Below are 19,905 nucleotides of genomic sequence, written 5' to 3'. Positions count from 1 at the left end.
AATCTAGATTTGTCCTGCGAATCACCCAAGGAATAGAGTGTAATGCAGAAGAAAGAAAGAGAGAAAGGGTAGAAGAGGGTGCAAAGCGATTTGCCCCGAGCAAACTGTGGTATTTTTGGGCCCTTGTGACTCATTTTATACATTAAATGTTTGCGATTTAAGAAGAAAGGGAGAGGTCAGGACAACTCATGATAAAAAAGAGCACAAAAAGCCTCCAATACATGATCCAGTCCCCCTATTTATAAGAGATAAAGAGAAACATATAAAATTACATGTTTTATTCATGCTTTAGGGGATTGTATAGGGTATTTTGGTTTTTTAACATATCAGAACATGTTGTGCAACAACCGTTCAGTCAACTGGATGGCTTTCAATCGTCTGACTGGTCGTCAGCTGTCTGACTGGCCTTCGCTCATCTAAAAACCCTTCGGTTGGTTGGATTTCTTTTGATCATTTGATTGGTTGTCGGTCGTCTAACTGGCCTTCGATCGTCTAATTGGAGCCTTCAGTCTGCTAGATGGCTTTCAATTGGCCGAGATGACCTTTCAGTAGATTTCTTCAGGATTAACATTGGCATGCGGAAGCCAATAGAGACAATGAAATTGGTGATTTCTCTTCCTTAATGCCTTGCTACTTTAATAAAAAAATGCAGAAAGGAGTAAAGAATGCTTGTCTAGCATTCCGAAGCAGCGAAGTAAAAATGAGACTATAGTTGAAATTTTGGTGTGGAAGAAACTCATAGCGGAAGGAAAGAAGAAGCGCAATGGTTGCATTGTTGCGGGCTCTCAGCAAAAGGAGATGGAGGCTAGCAGTGGTTGAGATGATAGACAGGTCTATAATGCCCTATCTTTTGTCTCCAATAAATCAGGATTCAGACAAGGAAGAAATAAAAAAAAAGGTTGAGATCTCTGCTTTGATCATGGAAGAGGAGGTGATGGGAAAGGGTGATGGCTGGTCCAATAAGTCGAATATAGGGTGGTCAAAAAAGCTCGTTGTTTGCGAACAACTCGTGTTCGATTCGTTAAGTAGCTTGTGTTCGGCTCGTTTTAACTCGAAATAAAAAAATTTATTTTTATTATATAATAATACATTACATATATTATTTATATAAATAATGTGGTTAATGTCTTCTTTTGCATACATTTGGTCCAGATTCGAATCCAACACTTTACATTTATTTTTTTCAATTTAATTTTAAAGATTCAATTTCAAGCCGAACACGAAGATGAATATTTAAATCGAGCCGAACACGAACACACTGTTCACGAGCCGATTTCGGACACGAGCAGTTTCAAACGAGCCGAACACGAGCCAAGCCCGAGCTCGCTCAAGCTCAGCTCGTTTACAGCCCTAGTTGAATAGCTGGGTTGAATCAATCATGGAGTACGGATTGGTGGGTTCATGGTTCAGTATTGTGTTTTGGTTTAGTTCGTTACACGTTTTATATGAACATGTAGTTCAAGGTTGGCTTTTGCATTGTTAACATTGGCAAGTAGATAAAGAAGGCTTTTGTTCGTTTACTGATTCAAACGGGAAACTGAGCATTAACTGAATTGCATTGTAGAACCAAATCTAAAAAATCTAGTTATTAAGTGAATGTGGCAAAGATGTTCTACAGAACTGGCATGCGTTGAGAGCAAGCAAATCCTGGCTGTATTCAGCCTAGGCTTTCTGTGCGGTCACACACAAAATATATGTTAGCTCGGCTTAAGCCAGATCAATTTGCAACTTAATGAATTTGAACCGATTATATGTTATGCCAAGACATGTAAATCGTAACCAATTCGGTCCAAAACATGCATTTGTATGTGTGCACGCATATATGCATATATACACATGGGGCATTTACATGCATACCACTCCAATTGCTATATATTTAAATATCTAAACACCAATAACATTATTATAACTTCTAAAAAGTGAAGTGCACCTTTTAATGCATAGGTAATGTGGCATTTTGGTTTAGTTGTTAGATATGTAAATATTGAGTGTTATGCATGTAAATCATCCGCAAGAGAGAGAGAGTGAGAGATAACTTGTTGGTTGTTTATATCATATTTTTGTATTGTTGAAATTTGAAACATTATGAAGCTTGAAATGTGCCCAAGTAGTTTGGGTAAGTGTACTTATGATGCTGGTCTATGTTTGCCGTGCTACTTAGCATGGATAGGATTCTTGACCGTTATGAGCGGTACTGCTATGCCGAAAAAGCGCTCCAGATTACAGAACCGGAGTCACAGGTATGGATCAGCTCCCATGTTGTTATCAGCAACTTAAATATATCTGGACCTTTTATTTGGTTGCTAACCGGTCTAGTAAGATATCCCTATCTGTTTACACTTCTACAGAAATAACTAAAAAACAGTTACATTTATAGCTTTCTGCAACCTTTTTTGTTTCTCGAAGGGGGACATATGCAATGAATACGGAAAGCTTAAGAATAAGATTGAAGCATTGCAGAAAAGCCGAAGGTAGGCATTTTGTATTAAGAAAACCTTGCAGCTATGAATTCATTGTTTTGCTAACTTGTGAGCTTTGCTGAGATTATTTTAGCCATCTCATGGGTGAGCAGCTAGACAGTCTAAGCATTAAAGAGCTTCAACACTTGGAGCAGCAGCTTGAAACTGCTCTGAAGCTTATAAGAACCCAAAGGGTAAATCATTCACTTCAATACTCGAATTTTAGATGTACAAATTTTTGCATCAAGTTGAATCTCCAGGCTGTGTGTATCTATCATTCTCATGCAGATCCAGCTACTCCTTAATTGCATAACAGAGTTTCAGAGAAAGGCAAGTTTTTTGTTCTTATCTTCTTCATTCGTTTATTTTTAAGATTAAAGTACCTTTCTTACAATCAAATCCCCTCAAACACGGGCTTAGGTCTTACATCTGGATTCAAATTTTGCCAGATTAGTGTGCTGAATCTAGCATGTATTGAGCGGCACGTATGCTTCTTAGGTGCAACTAGCATGGAAGATCTGAAATGAATGATGTTTTTCATTGAATGCGCAAAATAGGAAAAAAAAAAGAAATTTATAGCGTATTTGAACATCCATATAGCTTCCCAAGTATTATTTGAAGTTGGAATTAGAATCTTCATTTTCCATTTTTTTCATAATTTCCTCACAGTGCACCTGGCAAATTCTAGGGATGTATAGCAAAAACCCTTAACCAGATTTGAGTCGGGTTCAGTCAGGTAGCGATCCAAAAAAAACACCCAACTAGACAATTCAGTGGCACAATTTGGCCAGACACCTCGGTTAAGCTCTCGATCTGTCAATTTGATACATAATCTGGACCAACTAATTCAGTCAGTCATCTACAGCAGATTCTGCTGCGAGTTCTCCCAGGAAGTCAGGTCGACTTCGTTGACTCACCCATGGGCTGAACAAGCTGACGATGCATGTCAGGTATTTGGCTATATGGATTCGTACTTTTATTTGGTGATGTGTACAATATATTTTTATTTCTTGTATAGCATTGTGTGTAGCGTACATCGAGCAAGCTCAAACTATAAATAGAGGTGATCGTAATGATGTATGAGGAGATTTTTTTAACAGAACTTTGAAGAAGCCTTGGAGAGCTATTTTGGGGGATCTTGGGAAGTTGCGACTCCTGGAGATTCTATAAATAATTTCATGTAACCAATATTTTGACAGTAATTAAATCCCAAGAGGTTTCTTTCTTCTCCTTGGTTATCTTTTTTTTTTTTTTTTTTCCCTCATTACATGGCCTTTCTAGGTGGTGTATTCACATATATTTCAGGATCGAATATTCTCGGAGGTGTAGTGAGCGTAGATATGCCACAGACTAGACAAGTTGTTCATGAAGTAGAACCACGTAATTAAGTGCATTCATGGTGCAACAAATGAATGAGATTAAGGAGCAAACAATACTAATGATTATGGATGTCTTGGAGCACGCACAGCGAGAGGCACTACATACTCAGTTACAGGTGGGACTCCGCCTGTATCCTGCTTCGAAATGGTGATTATCTCTACGATTCCCTCCACACCTCCCTTTTTCCCGTTCCGGCCATCGGTCCCAACCGTCACCTTTTCCCAGTTTCAAGCCGCCGACAATCTTCCCTTCTCTCTATTCCAATTGTTGGCCCCAATCTTTACCTTCACCCTATTTCCAGTAGTCGGCCACCTTCCTTTCTCCTTATTCCAACCGCTAACCCTCGCCTCCCTTACCTGGTTCCAACAGCCACCCCCTCCCATTCTTCCTATTTACATTCGCCAGACACCCAACCCTTCAATATCTCCAACCATCCACCACCATCTCTTCCCTGCTCAACCACCAACCACCAAGCTTCGGTACAACTGTCCATGGTATTCCTACTCGACACTAGCCAAATATTGGTGTTTTGTTGTGTTTTCGTTTTCGTTTGAGTCTTGATTGTAACGCCAATCACTTTATTTAATAATAGTTGATTCCATTATTGTGCTTCGGGTTAACTCTGGTATCAATTTCACTTCCACTTGATCTGCCGAGTCGTTGTTGTGGTAGTGGGCGACATCACTAGATTGTCTCATCTCAAAGGCGACAAGAATGTTGTAGTTGGAGGATTTCATGATGCATGTCCTCCATGGTGAATTCCTGAACACCTCGTTACAGGTTTTTCCTTGGTGACATGATGTCTTGTTCTTCTAATGGAAGATTTAACAGAAAATAAAGATATGGTTTAAGGTTAGGGTTAGAGCTAGGGCTAGGTAGATAATTTTGGGAAAATTTTTTTTTGGTGGGAGTGTTAGATTAGGATGTATGGATTCTTAGTTTAGGTGCAAAAAGAACAAATTTCTGAAAATTTAGGATTTATTAGACTCTGATACCATATGATACCTTCCTATAGCTCCTAAAAGGCATTTGGGAAGCGGTTTTTAATAAGGAGGTGATTTTGGAATGACAAGGGAATAATAATATGCAATTTCGGCGGTATTTTTGGGATAAGCGTCGTTCTACGATTTACCGACTGGAAACAATAGAAAGAGCTAAATGATGATGTAAAAGAGGCAAGGAGGTTTCACCACATATTCATGAGCAAGATACAGACACCACTTGCAAAGAGAAGAAAATACAACACTTTTTAGAGTAAAACATGTAATATAATATCTCAATAACACAAAAAAAGTAAAGTCTCAAGCAAAAAAAAAAAACACGAATAGATTTCTAACAAGCAGCTCGTCACTAGAAATGTGAAAGCTCCACTAAAATAACACATAAATAGATTTCTAACAAAATTAAGTTTTTAACGAGCAGCTCGTCACTCCCACTATCGCGAGCATTCCACAAGGCACAAAATCCAGTGTTTGTTAGGTTGATGCCTCGATCCAGTGAGAAAGCTCCAACATCACCTTCTTTGGCACTTCAGCTAGAGAAGGGACGACTTCTCCAGATGCAAACTCATTAAAGTTCGGTTCCCCAACAACAATCAGCACGTTGGTAAATAGATCATTTCCACTCATAAGCTCATTGAACATGAATTGAATTGTAAAACAAACCCAAACTTATTAGACTTCTAAGTAGTATATAAGTAAAACTTTCTTGAAATTATGCTATACCTCTAATGATTAAAATTACGCAATCAGGTATTGAGGCATTTTTCATATGTTAGACAAGGCGCAAGCCACAAGACACTTTAAGGCGTAAGCCACAATTTAAAAAAAATTATATAAAATAATAAATATTACATAAATTATAAAGTGTGAAATAAGAAATAATTTATTAATAATTTAATTTATCAATACATTAAAAAATAGTTTACCATACTAAGTATAATAAATTACATAAAATTAGAACATGTTAATATCCTAATATCAAATTATGAACTAAGATGGTTTATACATAGATTAAATTATCAAAATAAGTGACACCGGAGTTAACCAAAACAACAACAAAATTGAAATTTTATTACTGAAATTAAATAGGATTACAACCCACACAATGGGTAATAAGACATAACAATAGGGACAACCATACACCCAAACTAAAGCTAGGGAGAAGGTGGTGGCTGGGTAACAAAAAGGGATGGATGTGGTTAAGGCAGCGATAGAGGGTTTAGTGGTTAGATGGGGCAGCTAAGAGGTTGGATGGGTGAATTTAGTGGAAGGTTTGGTGGTAGTTAACGTAACAAAAGGGGTTAACTACAACCACCAGGAAGGGATAGGTGAAGGTGGCAAAAATAGTGAAGGAAATATACACAATACCTTAGGATGAGTTACAGCCAGAACATATTCTCGCCCGTTGGATACAACCCTAGAAAGAAAAAAGAGATGTAAGAGGATGTACTTACAAAAAACTCAAAGCCAAAACTAACATTAAATAAAGAAAAGAATTTATTTATAATAATAGATAGCTAGGAGCACTTGGCTGGCAACTCTAACCCAAATAATTGAGTCGGTTGGCTCCCTTGCCCCCCTTCCTGATCTTTCCTAGTTGGATTAGTCTTCGGAGCCCTGGATCAGTCTCCCGGGGTTGAGGGAAACTCAACATCATTCGTGGAAGCTTCTGGATGCACGTTGACGATGACAAAGTAATCGTAAGCTTCCGGGACTGAAAATTCTTCTACTGTGGTCTGAGATGCACCTGAATCTAACTGGCCACTGCACCATCACCCAAAACACCTGAGAATTTTTTCCCACTTGCAAGCATACATCCACATTGCTCCACCCTTTTGGAGGTTCACTACGGAGCTGAGTTGGGTTTGAGTGTCATGCATAGACTACTGAATCCTCCCAAAGTAATCCAAGGTCAGTTCAACTTGATCCAAAATGAGAGTAACCTGAACCTCCCTTAGGTGATGGCCATGACGGTGAGGTATCGACCATGATGTATTGAAATGCTCTATCTTGATTCTCTAATGTTTAGAATTGGTGTCTCAGTCCTATCATCCTCTTTCATCACCAAAACTAGTTTCATCGACGTTGCTCTGCTACCAAGGACACATGTGATCTCGGGCTTCGCCAAAGAAAGAGGACGATATGCTTCCCCTCTCTGATAGAGAATATAGTGTTTCTGAATTCATCATGTTGAGTTCCACAATCAAATTGTCATTATCTTCCCAAAATAGATGACAGGAATCCATGGGTACCACGTCACGGCACACCTAATCCCGCAGTTATCTCTCAATCAAAAACTTCACTAGCCACCTTTGTTCAATGCTTCTTCTTCTTCAACCACGCCAGAGAATATGGTTAGGAATGCATCTAAGTCATAAAACCCAATTTATCCATCACTGCATATACGCCATGTTCTTGTTGCTCCCTCCATCAATAATGAGACTGCATACATTCTCGTTCACAATGCAATAGGTGTAGAATATGTTGAAGAGAAGCTACTGCAGACCCCTTGTATCCTCAGTCTGTATGACTCGTTGAAACACGAGCATCTCACCCTCACCTGGTGGAAGATGATAGACATCACCATGTTCCTCAGTTGTCTTCTTGTTCCACGACACCCTGCTCAGTAAAAAACACAACTCAACTCGTCAGCTAACAAACTCCACGGCACCCTGCTCAGTAAAAAACACAACTCAACTCGTCAGGCAGTTGGAGGCAATGTGCCAAAATCCATGGCATCTAAAGCATTTTCGAACGGGAATTGTAGAAGGCGTGTTACTCTTCTCGCGCTTCTTCTCACTTGAGATGACTCTGTCCTTATCTGAATCAATTTTCTCAACTCTCCAAGGCATGCTCCTGCTAGTGTCTCCAATTGCAAGTGGTTGCCTAACTGGTGGTGGTTGATTGTTTTGTTTATGTTGTCCTTCCACCTTCAGAGCTAAGGTCTGGAAATCTCCAAATGACCAATAAAGTTATAACTACACGACATTGCTGAGAGCAGGCTTCAACTCAGAAAACAAACTTTGGTATGTTCCTTTGGCTCAACCAATTGACTTCATCTGCAACTAGTTAAATTGTGTCGTAAACTTCACTGATAGGTCTCTTTGTTATATAAGGTGAAGTTTTAGAAGCATATTCTGACGATAATGAGGTACGTATGTTCTTTGCAACTCTTTCCTCATTCTCTCATCTAGTAATTTTGTCATTGCTCTCTCTCTCCCTGCCTCTACAAGTTTTCCCACCACAAGGAGACTTTCTTCCTCAATTTGATGGCTGCAAGCTTCACTCATTTGTCTTCTGACACCTCATTGTAGAAGATTCTCTCAACTGACTGCAGTCATTTGATAAAATTTTTTGGATCCATAACTCCATCAAACTCAGGAAGATCCACTTTAATACCAAAATCCTTATATCCTCCACATGTAGCCTCTTCTCTTGGCCTATTTTGATATTGAATTCCAAAGCGTCGGGGCTTGTCTTCCTCATCACTGAACTCGTCTGTATGCAAGGGATTCCAGTCCTCGTCCCTTTCTCCTCTTCGACTTTCCCGATCACAACCAAGAGTAATTTCCCCTAAGTTTCATCATCAGTTTCAGCAAGCCTCTGCTGAAGCCGATAGATTTCTCTTTGTATCTCATCTCGGAAGGTTATGACATGTATCTCCTTGGTAGAATGATTAGAATTTAAGGATTGGACGATGTGGTTAAGGATAGAAAAGAAAATTTTTGGTGGGGGTGGTTTGAGTAAGGCAGATGTTAAGAAACCCTAGGATAAGATTACGATTGGGCTAGCTCTGCTACTAATTGATACTGGAGTTAACCAAAATAACAACGTAATTGCAATTTTATTACTGAAATTAAATAGAATTACAACCAAAAGATACGACAATAGAACATAACAACGAAAGGGGACAACCATAGACCCAAACTAGGGCTAGGGTGAAGGAGGTGGCTGAGCAACAGGAAGGGATGGGTGAGGTAGTGATAACAACTGAGGGTATAGTGGCCCGAGGGGCAACTGAGAGGTTGGATGGGTGAATTTTGGTGGAATGGTATATGGCAGTTACATGTAGGAAGGAGCGAAATTGGTGAAGGAATGGGTGAGGTAGAGACAGCGATAGAGGGTTTGCTGGTCGAAGGGGCAACTAAGAGGTTGGATGGGTGAATTTGGTGGAATGGTATATGGCAGTTACGGGAAGGAGCAAAACTGGTGGAGGAGGACTAGTTTGGAGTGGTTATAAGCAGGGAGGGAGGAGAGCTGGCTGAGTTATGGTGGGGAGGGGAAAAGGGGAGTGTGGCTGGACTGCAAGGTAAGGGAAGGTATAGTTGGGTTGTATGGGGGAGGAAAGGGGTTAACGACAGCTTGTGGGGAGGGATGGATGAAGGCGACGACAACAGTAAAAAAAAGATACACACCACTCCGTGATGAGTTATAGCCGGAACACTTTCTCGCCGTCGGATAAATCCCTAGAAAGGAAAAAAAATGTCAGAGTAGACCTGGGCATAGCGTTGGACTGTGATCCTCCCCAACGATTATCACAACAATGTAAATCCTAGTAATTGGATCATAAATCTTGATCAGCTCACTAGCAACTTAATTGAATTCTTAAAATTGGATCTTCCTGCAAACTGGGGCTTCTCACACAAATATACGTATCGTTTCAAAAATAAAGGTTACTATTGAGTCCGGATTATCAATCCCACAGAGAATGAGGTAATGATTCCTTTAAGAAAAAGTTTTAGTCTACTACTTATAGGTCTTAGTTTAGAATGTCAATTGAGGGATTTTCTAACAACTACTCCTAAATTACAACACTAAGTTTAAAACTAAATCTAAATAGATCAATTGATTCGCTGAATATCAAGATGTAAGAGCTCCCTTTCTCTTGTGATTGCATGAGTGGATTGTAGGATCGAATACTATGAATTACAATTGTGAATAGTGACAAATAGGAGCATATATCTTGTTTACCCTCTTCAGAGTGTGTAAAAAAGTTTGTTTTAACTTAGTAAATGTTCCTATATGTCACCCTAAAAACCCCCAAGTTATATCCATCAAAACCTATCTCTCTATATGTTTGTATTGCCCTCTATTTTTACTTTACCCACTAGTAAAATGTGATCTTCCTAGTTGTTCATGTCATAGCTCTCCCGAGTCATTATGGATTCACAACGAATTATTTGGCCAGAACTATAAATAAATTAAGTGCAGAAGGAAAAGTGATCTTCCTAGTTGTTCATGTCATAGCTCTCGCGAGTCATTATGGATTCACAACGAATTATTTTGCCAGAACTATAAATAAATTAAGTGCAGAAGGAAAAACCATAGCTTTAATGATTTAAAACCAATTCTATAAGCATCATAACTTCTTACAAATCACTTATTCACACAAGAAAAAGGTAAAGAAAATCTACTCATAAAAAATGAAGAACATCATAGAAATCTTATCATTTAACAAAGCAAATTCACTATGTGTTTACAATAAGTAAAAGACAAATAGTAACATAATACATAGTTTTTCTCATCTGAAAAGAGAAGAAAAGTCCCTCCAACAATGTATCCAAGTGCTCTCTGCAATGATGAAATGACCCCCTTAAAGATTTCTCTCAAAATACCTCGCCAATCTCACAAGAAAATGAAAATCTACAAACCTTATATCTACCTACGACTCCTTGGCCTTGTTGGGATTTCCAAGGGTTCATAAAGAGAGAGAGGGAAAGAATCCCCTCTCCAAGTGTTCTTAATAACTCCTTGAAAACTTCTTTGAAACAGCTCGAAAACTGCTCTGAATCATCCAGATTTAGATACTAGCGCTTAGGCGTCACTCTACTCTGGCACCATGGCCTTGGCCTTCAGGACTGGGGCCATGGCGCCCAGTGGTTGTCGCCAAAGCGCCAAACCCTCGGGTTGCATTTTACTTGACTGGCGCCTAGGCGCCATGTCCTCAGCCTTCACATGTATTTTTCTCCAAATCTTCTCATTTTCGCTCCATATTTCTTCTACGTCATTCCACTCCTATTATTTGTTATACTTGTAAAAAATATATATATAAATACTTTTCTTTAAAGTATAATTTCATTCAAAAAGATGTACAAAACATAAAAAAATTCATGCAATCTTTTCACGCATCAAAATTTCTCAAACTTAAATGTTACTTGTCCTCAAATAACACTTCAGCTTTAAAAACTAGATTTGATGATTTAAGGTTGTGAGTTTCAATAAAATTTCTTACAATTATGCCTAAAAAATTAGGTGAAATTCTAGTAAATCAACCTAGGATTAGGGTGTAAGAATATCCCATATTCACATTTGGAATCCTAATTATCTATCTACTTCAAAAATTATTGTAATTTGTCAAACTAGGGATTAATAGAAAGTATAAAAATAGAACTTAAACACTATTTATAAAAAATTGGCAAATACTTTTTTTTTAAATAAAAACAAACTTAGGATTGTATTCAAGTCTTTTCCTTTTAAAAGATTCAAGTGAAACAAATTTTTTATTAGGTTTTTCCTCAACAAACTTTTTCTCACGTTTTATATATATATTTTTATAAGATTTTTTTCAATCTTTAATACTTTTATGTGAGGATTATTATATCTGGTTAGACTTTTAATAGTTTTAAATTTCACTATTCTCTCCCTAAAGTTAAAAACTCATTATTCTCCTTTTTTTTTTAATCGTAAGTATTAATTTAAAATAGATTTCAATAGAGACTCAATTCTTATAATGTGTAAATCTAAGAATCCTATTTTTTTTTCAAAAATATAATTTTTTTTAACAATTAATAGTAAAATCATTTTTCTACATGTCTCCGACAGAATACCTCAACCCTATAACAGTCCTCTTTACATAGGATCTAAATTAAGACCTTTATACATCCCTAAAATTAAAATTGTTGTAATTTATAGCCAAAACCAAATACCACAACTGTCATTTTAAATTAATAACAATTTTAAATGAAGCCCATTGAGGACAAATAAGATTAAGCTTTTACAAAGTTTTCTCCCCCCAAACTTAATTTTTAACATGTGTACCATTTAACATAAGTGGAAAGAAAAACAACTCAGAAGTATAGCCTATCATATGTGTCTATCAAAAATATTTACAAGTACACATCATGACAGAATAATATACAACAGAAAGTAAATTTAAACTAAACATGCTAGAAAAAATTAAACTAAAGAAAGGTTTTAAATATCATAATAGATATCAGCACAGGAATATAAAACAACAGTACATATGTCCAGAATATCTCAAAATTACAATAAGGACAAATAAAATATCCAATACAGAAGAGAAAAATAAAAATACATCATCACACCAGCAACAGTATGCAAGGAGAAAAGAATCCCTAAGAATCGCCTCTAATTTGCCTGAGAGGAGTTTGAGTAGAGATCGAGCAAAAATAACCTAAATCGGGTAGTTTAGCTCACTATAGTCGAGTAGGTGGGTCTGGCGCCTAGCGAACCGGGCGCCAAGGAGCATGGGTGCAACGTCTTGGCACCTGTTTTCTGGTGATGGTTTACACTTTTTACATTTTAATGCCAGGGGTCTCCAGGCCTTCGTGCATGATCCGAATTTGGTTTTGGTCATTTTAAAATGAATATTTTGGTCTTCCTCAGGTCCTATTTTGCTCTTGTAAGACACAAACTTGATAAATAAATCAGATCAACCCTTCCTTGATTTCATCACACCTCCCTTCCTTATTTCCAATTTCTAACGGAATCTCTTCACCGATCTACTGGGTACTTTCAAATGCTTTTGTAGGGCCAAGCCTATTGACAAGATTATCCTTGATATAGTGGCTCATGTGTCGCCAACCTCAAGTATCGTCTCATCTTCTTAAGTATAAACCTCTAACAATAATAAGAATAGTGTAAGGTTATCCTCATGTTACTCTTCAAACTAGTTTATTGAACCATCTTTAAGAAAATAAGGTCAGATAAAGAAAGTAACAGGATTAAGATGGACCTGTCATATGTCCAAACTCAATATGTCTTCAGTAAATCCTCACCTTCATTTGAAAATTGAGACATAGTGAACTAGTTAATTCAACTACTATCATAGAACAAATTTGAGTCTAGTCACAACGAAAAATTAAGAAATCACCTCCCTCGTGACACACTGAAATCAAAGCAAACCACTCACAATCCTAACGTCCAAAAACATCATCAAACAGATCACTCCACAAATACAACGAACATAATACACTACAAACAATCACAACTCACAACAAACACAGACAACCATGGGTTGCCACCCACGAATCGTTTGGTTTGACATCGTTCGCCTGACGTTAATCTTCCTAAAAGTTCTCTCTAGTTGTAAGTCATAAGGTTCAAGGTCTGTAAGTCCTGAACTACACATTCAATGCTAAAATTTAACTAATATAATAGATAACACACAAATCAAGCACACGAAAATATTTTTAATTTTTTTTTAAAAGCACATTATAATAACACTACAAGTTTCAAATCTAAGTCTTATAGGTTCAACTAAATTTCTCCTACAGTTCTTTACCGTCGTTCATCGGCAACGACACCATAAACTTGATCTGTCTCAGCGATTATTACAATAATGTAAGTCCTAGTAATAACATCAGAAATCTTGATCAGCTCACTAGCAACTTAATTGAATTCTAAAAATTAGATGTTCTTGCACACTGGGGTTTCTCACGCAAGTGTACGTATCGTTTCAATAATATAAGATTTTATTGAGTCCAGATTGTCGATCCCACAGAGAATGAGGTCATGACTCCTTTAAGACAAAAGTTCTAGTCTACTACTTTTAGGTCTTATTTTGGAATGTCAATGAAGACGGTTTTTTAACTACTACTCATAAATTACAACATTAAATCTAAAGCTAAACCTAACTAGATCAATTAGTTCGATGAATATCAAGATGTAAGAGCTACATTTCTCTTGTTATTGCATAAGTGAATTGTAGGATCGAATAATATAAATTGTTATTGTAGCTAATGACAAATAGAAACATATATCATGTTTACCCTCTTTCGAGCCCGTAAGTAAGTTTGTTTTAACTTATTAAATGTTCATGTTTGTCACCCTAGAAACCCTAAAGTTATATCCATCAAAATCTATCTCACTATCTATTTGCATTATCCTATAGACTACTTTTCCTTTACCCACTAGTACAATGTGATCTTCCTAATTGTTTATGTCACAGCTCTCCGAAATCATTATGGGTTCACAACGAATTTTAACAAATCATTTGACCAAAATGATAAGTAAATTAAGTGCAGAAGAAAAAATCAACACATTAACGATTTAAGACCAATTCTATAAGCATCCTAACTTTCTACAAATCCTATTTATTCATCTCAAGAGAAAGGTAAAGGATCTGGATGAAGAATACCATAGAAATCCTCATCATTTAACAAAGCAAATTCACTAAATATGCATTTACAGTAAGTAAAAAATAAATGGTACCACAATACTTAATTTTTCTCCTCTGAAAAGAGATGAAAAGTCCCTCCAGCAATGTATTTAAGTGCTCCCTGCAAAGCTGAAATGATCCCCTTACAGATTTCTCTCAAAACTCCTCATCAATCTCTCAAGAAAAATGAAATTCTATAAACCCTAACTCTACCTATGACTCCTTCACCTCCTTGGGGTTTCAAGGATTCAGAGAGAGAGAGAGAGAGCAAGAATCCTCTCTACAAGTGTTCATAATAACTCCCTGAAAACTATCTTGAAATCGCTCTGAAACTGCTCTGAACCGTCTAGATTTTGGTACCGACACCTAGGCGCCGCTTTATTCTGCCGTCATGGCCTTGGCCTCCAGGACTGGTGCCATGGTGCCCAGTGGTTGGCGCCTAAGTGCCAACCTCTCGGGTTGCATTTTACTTAACTGGCACCATGACCTTGGCCTTCAAATGGTCGGCGCCTAGGCGCCTAGTTCTTGGCGCCATGGCCTCCACTTTGAGGTTGCCATCACTTGGCTGGCGCCTAAGCGCACAATTCCTGGCGTCATGACCTCAGTCTTCACAATTGTCTTATTCTCCAAATCCTTTCATTTTTGCTCCATGTTTCTTCTAGTTTATTCCACTTCTAATATATGTTATACCTGTAAGAAAAACATAAAAATGCATTTTTTTTAAAGTGCAATTTCATTCAAAAAAATGCACAAAACATACAAAAATTCATGTAATTTTTTCACACATGAAGCTGGTGGCCCGACAGACTATGCGTATGCCTGCTTAGAATGGGCGGACTTGGTTGTAGAAAAATAGAATTTTTGCAGGGTCGACCCAACCCGAGCCCGCTTTGACTTAGTCAAAGCCTGACACAACCTAATCCGGTCCAAACAAAAAATCCTCAAAATTTATTAGAATGTGAGTTTGACATAGTTTGAATTATATAATTCTTGATGACATGATTAAAGGGAGGGTAGCTAATCACATAGTCGATGAATTGCGAATTTGTGAGGGTAGCTAATCACATAGCTAGTTGGCATTACATTTATCTAGGGAGGTGCTTGCAAGGCTAGCAAATCTAACTAGAAGGCTACAAGTGTTGTGGATTTGTCAAAATGGCGTAGAATCAGAATTTCCTCGTCATAAAAATATTAGAGAATGCTTTGTCTATATTTTTTATTGTTGTCTTTGCTTATTTAGTTGGTAATATACATAGTAAAAGTGAATGTTTTATTCATTCTTGAATTATTTTTGTGAGAAATTAACAAACTGAGCTTGATTATGCACCTTAATTAAGTTAGGCTAGTTTGTTTAACCTTTGTCGTTCGTGAAATTAGAGTTTGGTTCACACACTTTTTAATGTCATCTTTATGGAGATGCCTACTTTCAATCTTTGGTAGTTTGTTAATTCCATTTTTTCCCTATATTTTGTTTTTTATCATGTCATTTGACATTTGGTTTGTAACTCGAGCTAATTGATGCAAAATTATTTATCATTTTTCGTCTTTACTGTTTAGAATGTATTATTCGTGAATCATGATGATTAGAGAGGTCATTTGCTTCTTTTTTTCAAACAAAATAATTTTCTTTTTAAGACCTGTGGGTTGGCCCGACTCGGCTCGACATTTAGTGTTGGCAGGCTTGGCTATGCGTTTTTGAATAGAAATCGGAGCCAAACCCAGCCCCAACCCGCAATGACTAGTCAAAGCCCGAGTAAGCCCAGTCAAGCCAAGCCTGACCCACCCAATGCAAAGGTTTATTTCAGAGGCTTTCAAAACCTCAAATTTAAAATTAATCATAAATAAAGAAAAGAACATATTTATAGTAATAGATAGCTAGGAGCACTTGGGCGGCAACCCTAACACAAATAATTGGGCTGGCCAGCCTCCTTACCCATCTTCCCTATACCGGTTCAGCTTTCCCGATTAAATTAGTCCTCGGTTCAATAGAGCCCTACGTCAATAATCTAAGATATTAAAATAAAATATTAAAACATCGAACAATAACAATAAAAATAAGTTCAGCAATAATAATTCTCTTTGAATGCTACTATCCTGAGTTAAACATGGATATAAGTAATCAACATTTGAATTTTTTATTTTAAAGTTTTTATTACTCTCGTCACCCAGTTGATATTCATTAGATCATCGATATAATGAATTGTTTTTTCTCATGCATTATCTTTTAATCATATCTATATTCTCTCATTTGTTATTATCTTTAATCCCAATTATGATTAATAATCATCAATAAAAATTTTAGTCAAAATAATAACTATATTTATAATTAGAATTTAAACTACAAATTTTTATGGATGCCTCTTTTTTTATTTCTTGTTATTTAATATATGAAGTGTAAATGTTAATCGATGAAGTATAATAATATTCTTTTTTTGTTTTGTTTAAGAGAAATACGGATAGACTCAAAATTTTGGCTATTTTTTAAGGTGAGGTGTGCCGCACGTGTCAAGTTTCAAGTCAAGTTATGAATCAAATAGTCGATTAGACTAGCCAATCTATCAAAACAGGATTTCATCGACTCGACCAAAAGTAAAACAGGCTGACAAGATGTGCAAGTCATACGTTTAGCTATATTGATCTCTATTTTTATTATGTACTGCATATAGTATATTTTTATTACTTGTGTAGAGTTGCTTGTAGAGCACCTCAAGCCACCCCAACCTATAAATAGAGGTGACTACCATGATGTATGAGGAAACTTTTTTTGAAAGAACTTTGAAGGAGCCTCTGAGAGAAATTTTAGGAGATCTGCGCACGTGCGGACTACTAGAAATTTCATAAACAATTCCATGTAGCCACTCTTTTGACAATAATAAATACCAAGAGATATTTCCTCCTCTTTTTGGTCGTCTTTTCTAATTATTCCCACTTTACACGGCTCTTTCCTAGGTGGCGTCTCCATGGACATTTTTAGAACCAACAGAGGAACAATAATTTTTATTTCTATGAACAAAGAATTTATAAAAATATACATGGGAGAGACTGCGAAAAATAAAAGGAAACTCTTTAAAGCCCCAATCCCATAAATTAGAAATGTTGTCTACATTTAATCACAACAAATACACAGTTGCAATTGCACTGTTTTCCCTTTTTGCTAGGCTAGGATTTGGTATAACCGGTCCTTCTGTATTTGCAAATTCTAACCCCCTTCAAGCTAGTGTGTGGATGGTTTTCATTCTCTGCTTGCTAACAACCGCCCAATCCTTGAGGTAACTTACAGCAGGTTGATTCTCATAATACAGATTTGAGTACAGAGAAATCCATTATATATATTATTTTATAAAATATCTGTCTACCACTGTATTCTTAGTGTAATCATGTTGAATAGGGTTATATGCAATGTCAATTGCTAAATTATTATCCCAATACAGCTTCTTAGGCTTTTTCCATACATTTGTGAGATCATCTAGTGTCATTGGTACCCATAAAAGTTCACAAACTTATAGTAACAGCTAAGAAGTCGGCTTTTGAACTTGATCTTACAACTATATTTTGCATCTTTCTTCTCCATATCACAAAATTGACTCTTAAGGAATGTACAATAACTAAAAGTCCATAGTTTATCCTTAACAAATTTAGGAAAACTTACATATATATATGACTCCAATTTCAAACCATTGCCTCCCTCAAACAACTTTTAAAATTTTGTATTCACCATGCATAAATTGACTCACCGCACCTATCATATAGGCTATGCTTGATATGTTATGAGAAAGGTATATTAGTTTGCTGCTAATCTCTCATAGAATTCATGATCTAGCATTGCATCTTGTTGGGAGAAAACAAAACTCTCCAAAGAAGTCCCTTCTCATAATTCATCGAAGCTTAAACTTGAAAATCTAAACCACACCACCACAGAATAGGATCGCGTGGATTCGAGAAAACCAGAACAAATTTATGAACAAAAGTACAACAAAACAAACCAGAAAAACACCGAGAATTTAAAGTGGGAAAATCCGAGAACGGGAAAAAACTAAGGAGCTTACCGTCAAAAAATTTCATTATGAAATTCAAAAAGTTTACACAGAGAATATTGTCAAATTTCCTCTCCTCTCTCAAGGAAATTTACAAGACCACTTTCCAAACTCTTCATGCTGTAATCCGATGCAAAAAACGTACGTCAAGAACACAGAAATCCCTTTTTTAGCACTTCTTTCATTCGTCAAAAACTTGTCGAAGAACTCGCACAGAAAGTCAGCACTTTACGCCACTTGAATTTGACCCTTAAAACCAAAATCGTGTGAAAACTGCTCGGGACGCATAGGTGCCCGGTCATGGTGCCCAAGCGCCAAGGCCTCTGGGTCGAGCGCCTAAGTTGGTGCCTATGCGTTAACTTTACTGCACACCCACATAAAGTGGGCGCATATGCGCTATAGACTGGCGTCTGAGTAGCGCCCACAATTCGGCGCATATCCTCGGACACTCGATCGCTTGTAGGTACTTCAGCTTCACAAACCCAACACATCTGTTCGAGCTTCATAAATTTTGTGAATATGTTCAATGTGTCTCTCTATTGGAATTTGCCCCGGTTATTTTGTTATTACATGAGTTAAGACAAAGATCCCATATTGTCAGTGTCAACTTTAATGTTGAGAAAGTATCTTAATAGACCAGTTCTTTATCTTAACTCTTGTAATAAACAATCTTTTTCCACGCTTTCACTCTTTGCAAGTCATCCCTTTGTACTATTGTCATCCAGTTAGACTAGTAAAATAGTAAATTCATGTAAGATGATATTTTTGATAAACAATGCAATTTCAATTCTTCAAGAAGACTAATGGTATCCTGGATTTTGTTTGTAATATGTGTTTTCATTACCCTAAAAATTCGGCGTAAACAAATGTTGAGAGACTAATTTATGCCATAAAGTAGGTTTTTTTAACACACTGTTCTTATCTAATTCACCATCTATACAATTAGAAAGTTTGTTTGCACTGCACTGCTACAAACTCAAGCCGCGGTTTGATACTACAGAAAATAAGATTTTTATCATATTTATTTTTGCAACATAAGCAAATATTTGAAGGTAGTTGATCTTATATTGGAGAACAACCATTTGACTCAACCCGAAAATAATCAAATATAAGGCGGTGTTTGGCAGCATACAATTAACAGGATTTAGGGATGCATTTAACTTAAATCAAGCCAAACTCCAAAAAAAAAAAATGAAAATTAAATCCAAGGCTATGTTAAATCAAAATATTTCCCATTCTGTCACTTTTCGCGTTCCATCTCTGTTAAGACGTAAATCTGAAATTAATAAATCCAAATGAAAGATGAAATTAAAGAATTTATCCATCACAGAATTTATCCCATTTACTAAATCCTATTTTACGTAGATCCCAGTAGCAGCCCAACACGGCCTTAAATTCCCTTAAAAACTTTATAATACTCCCGGCATCACCATTTTAGCTTTCCAGTCCTCTCCGCTTTTCCTACATCCATTTTTCCAAGTTTTGATCTCCTCATCATCAATCAATATCTAAAAGCTATAAAAAGATACAAGAGAGACAACCCTACATATGATAAAAAATAAGAACACTTACACATCAGTTGAAGGCAGGGCTCGTGATGTCTGAGCCAAAATATATATATATATATATAT

General features: G+C 36.7%; 1 protein-coding gene and 1 long non-coding RNA gene across 3 annotated transcripts in view; one reads left to right on the top strand and one right to left on the bottom strand.

The window, feature by feature from the left end:
• Positions 1-19,905, top strand: part of LOC110019558 (truncated transcription factor CAULIFLOWER D-like) — a 56,308-nt gene that overhangs the window by 35,639 nt on the left and 764 nt on the right. The window contains exons 2-5 of one of the 2 annotated variants that reach the window (XM_020717274.1): positions 2,162-2,240; positions 2,407-2,471; positions 2,554-2,653; positions 2,748-2,789. In XM_020717274.1, the coding sequence (XP_020572933.1) occupies positions 2,162-2,240; positions 2,407-2,471; positions 2,554-2,653; positions 2,748-2,789 (286 nt within the window). The remainder of the gene's footprint in view (positions 1-2,161; positions 2,241-2,406; positions 2,472-2,553; positions 2,654-2,747; positions 2,790-19,905) is intronic. The other variant, XM_020717273.1, reaches the window with a different exon arrangement.
• Positions 18,283-19,905, bottom strand: part of LOC110019559 — a 2,121-nt gene continuing 498 nt past the window's right edge. The window contains exon 2 of the long non-coding RNA XR_002293464.1: positions 18,283-19,004. This is a non-coding gene — a long non-coding RNA (uncharacterized LOC110019559). The remainder of the gene's footprint in view (positions 19,005-19,905) is intronic.

Source organism: Phalaenopsis equestris, unplaced genomic scaffold (assembly GCF_001263595.1).
Source record: "Phalaenopsis equestris unplaced genomic scaffold, ASM126359v1 Scaffold000061, whole genome shotgun sequence".
NCBI classification, from domain to species: Eukaryota; Viridiplantae; Streptophyta; class Magnoliopsida; order Asparagales; family Orchidaceae; genus Phalaenopsis; species Phalaenopsis equestris.
Note: the sequence above shows the minus strand (reverse complement) of the source record. Positions and strands in the feature narration are given on the sequence as shown.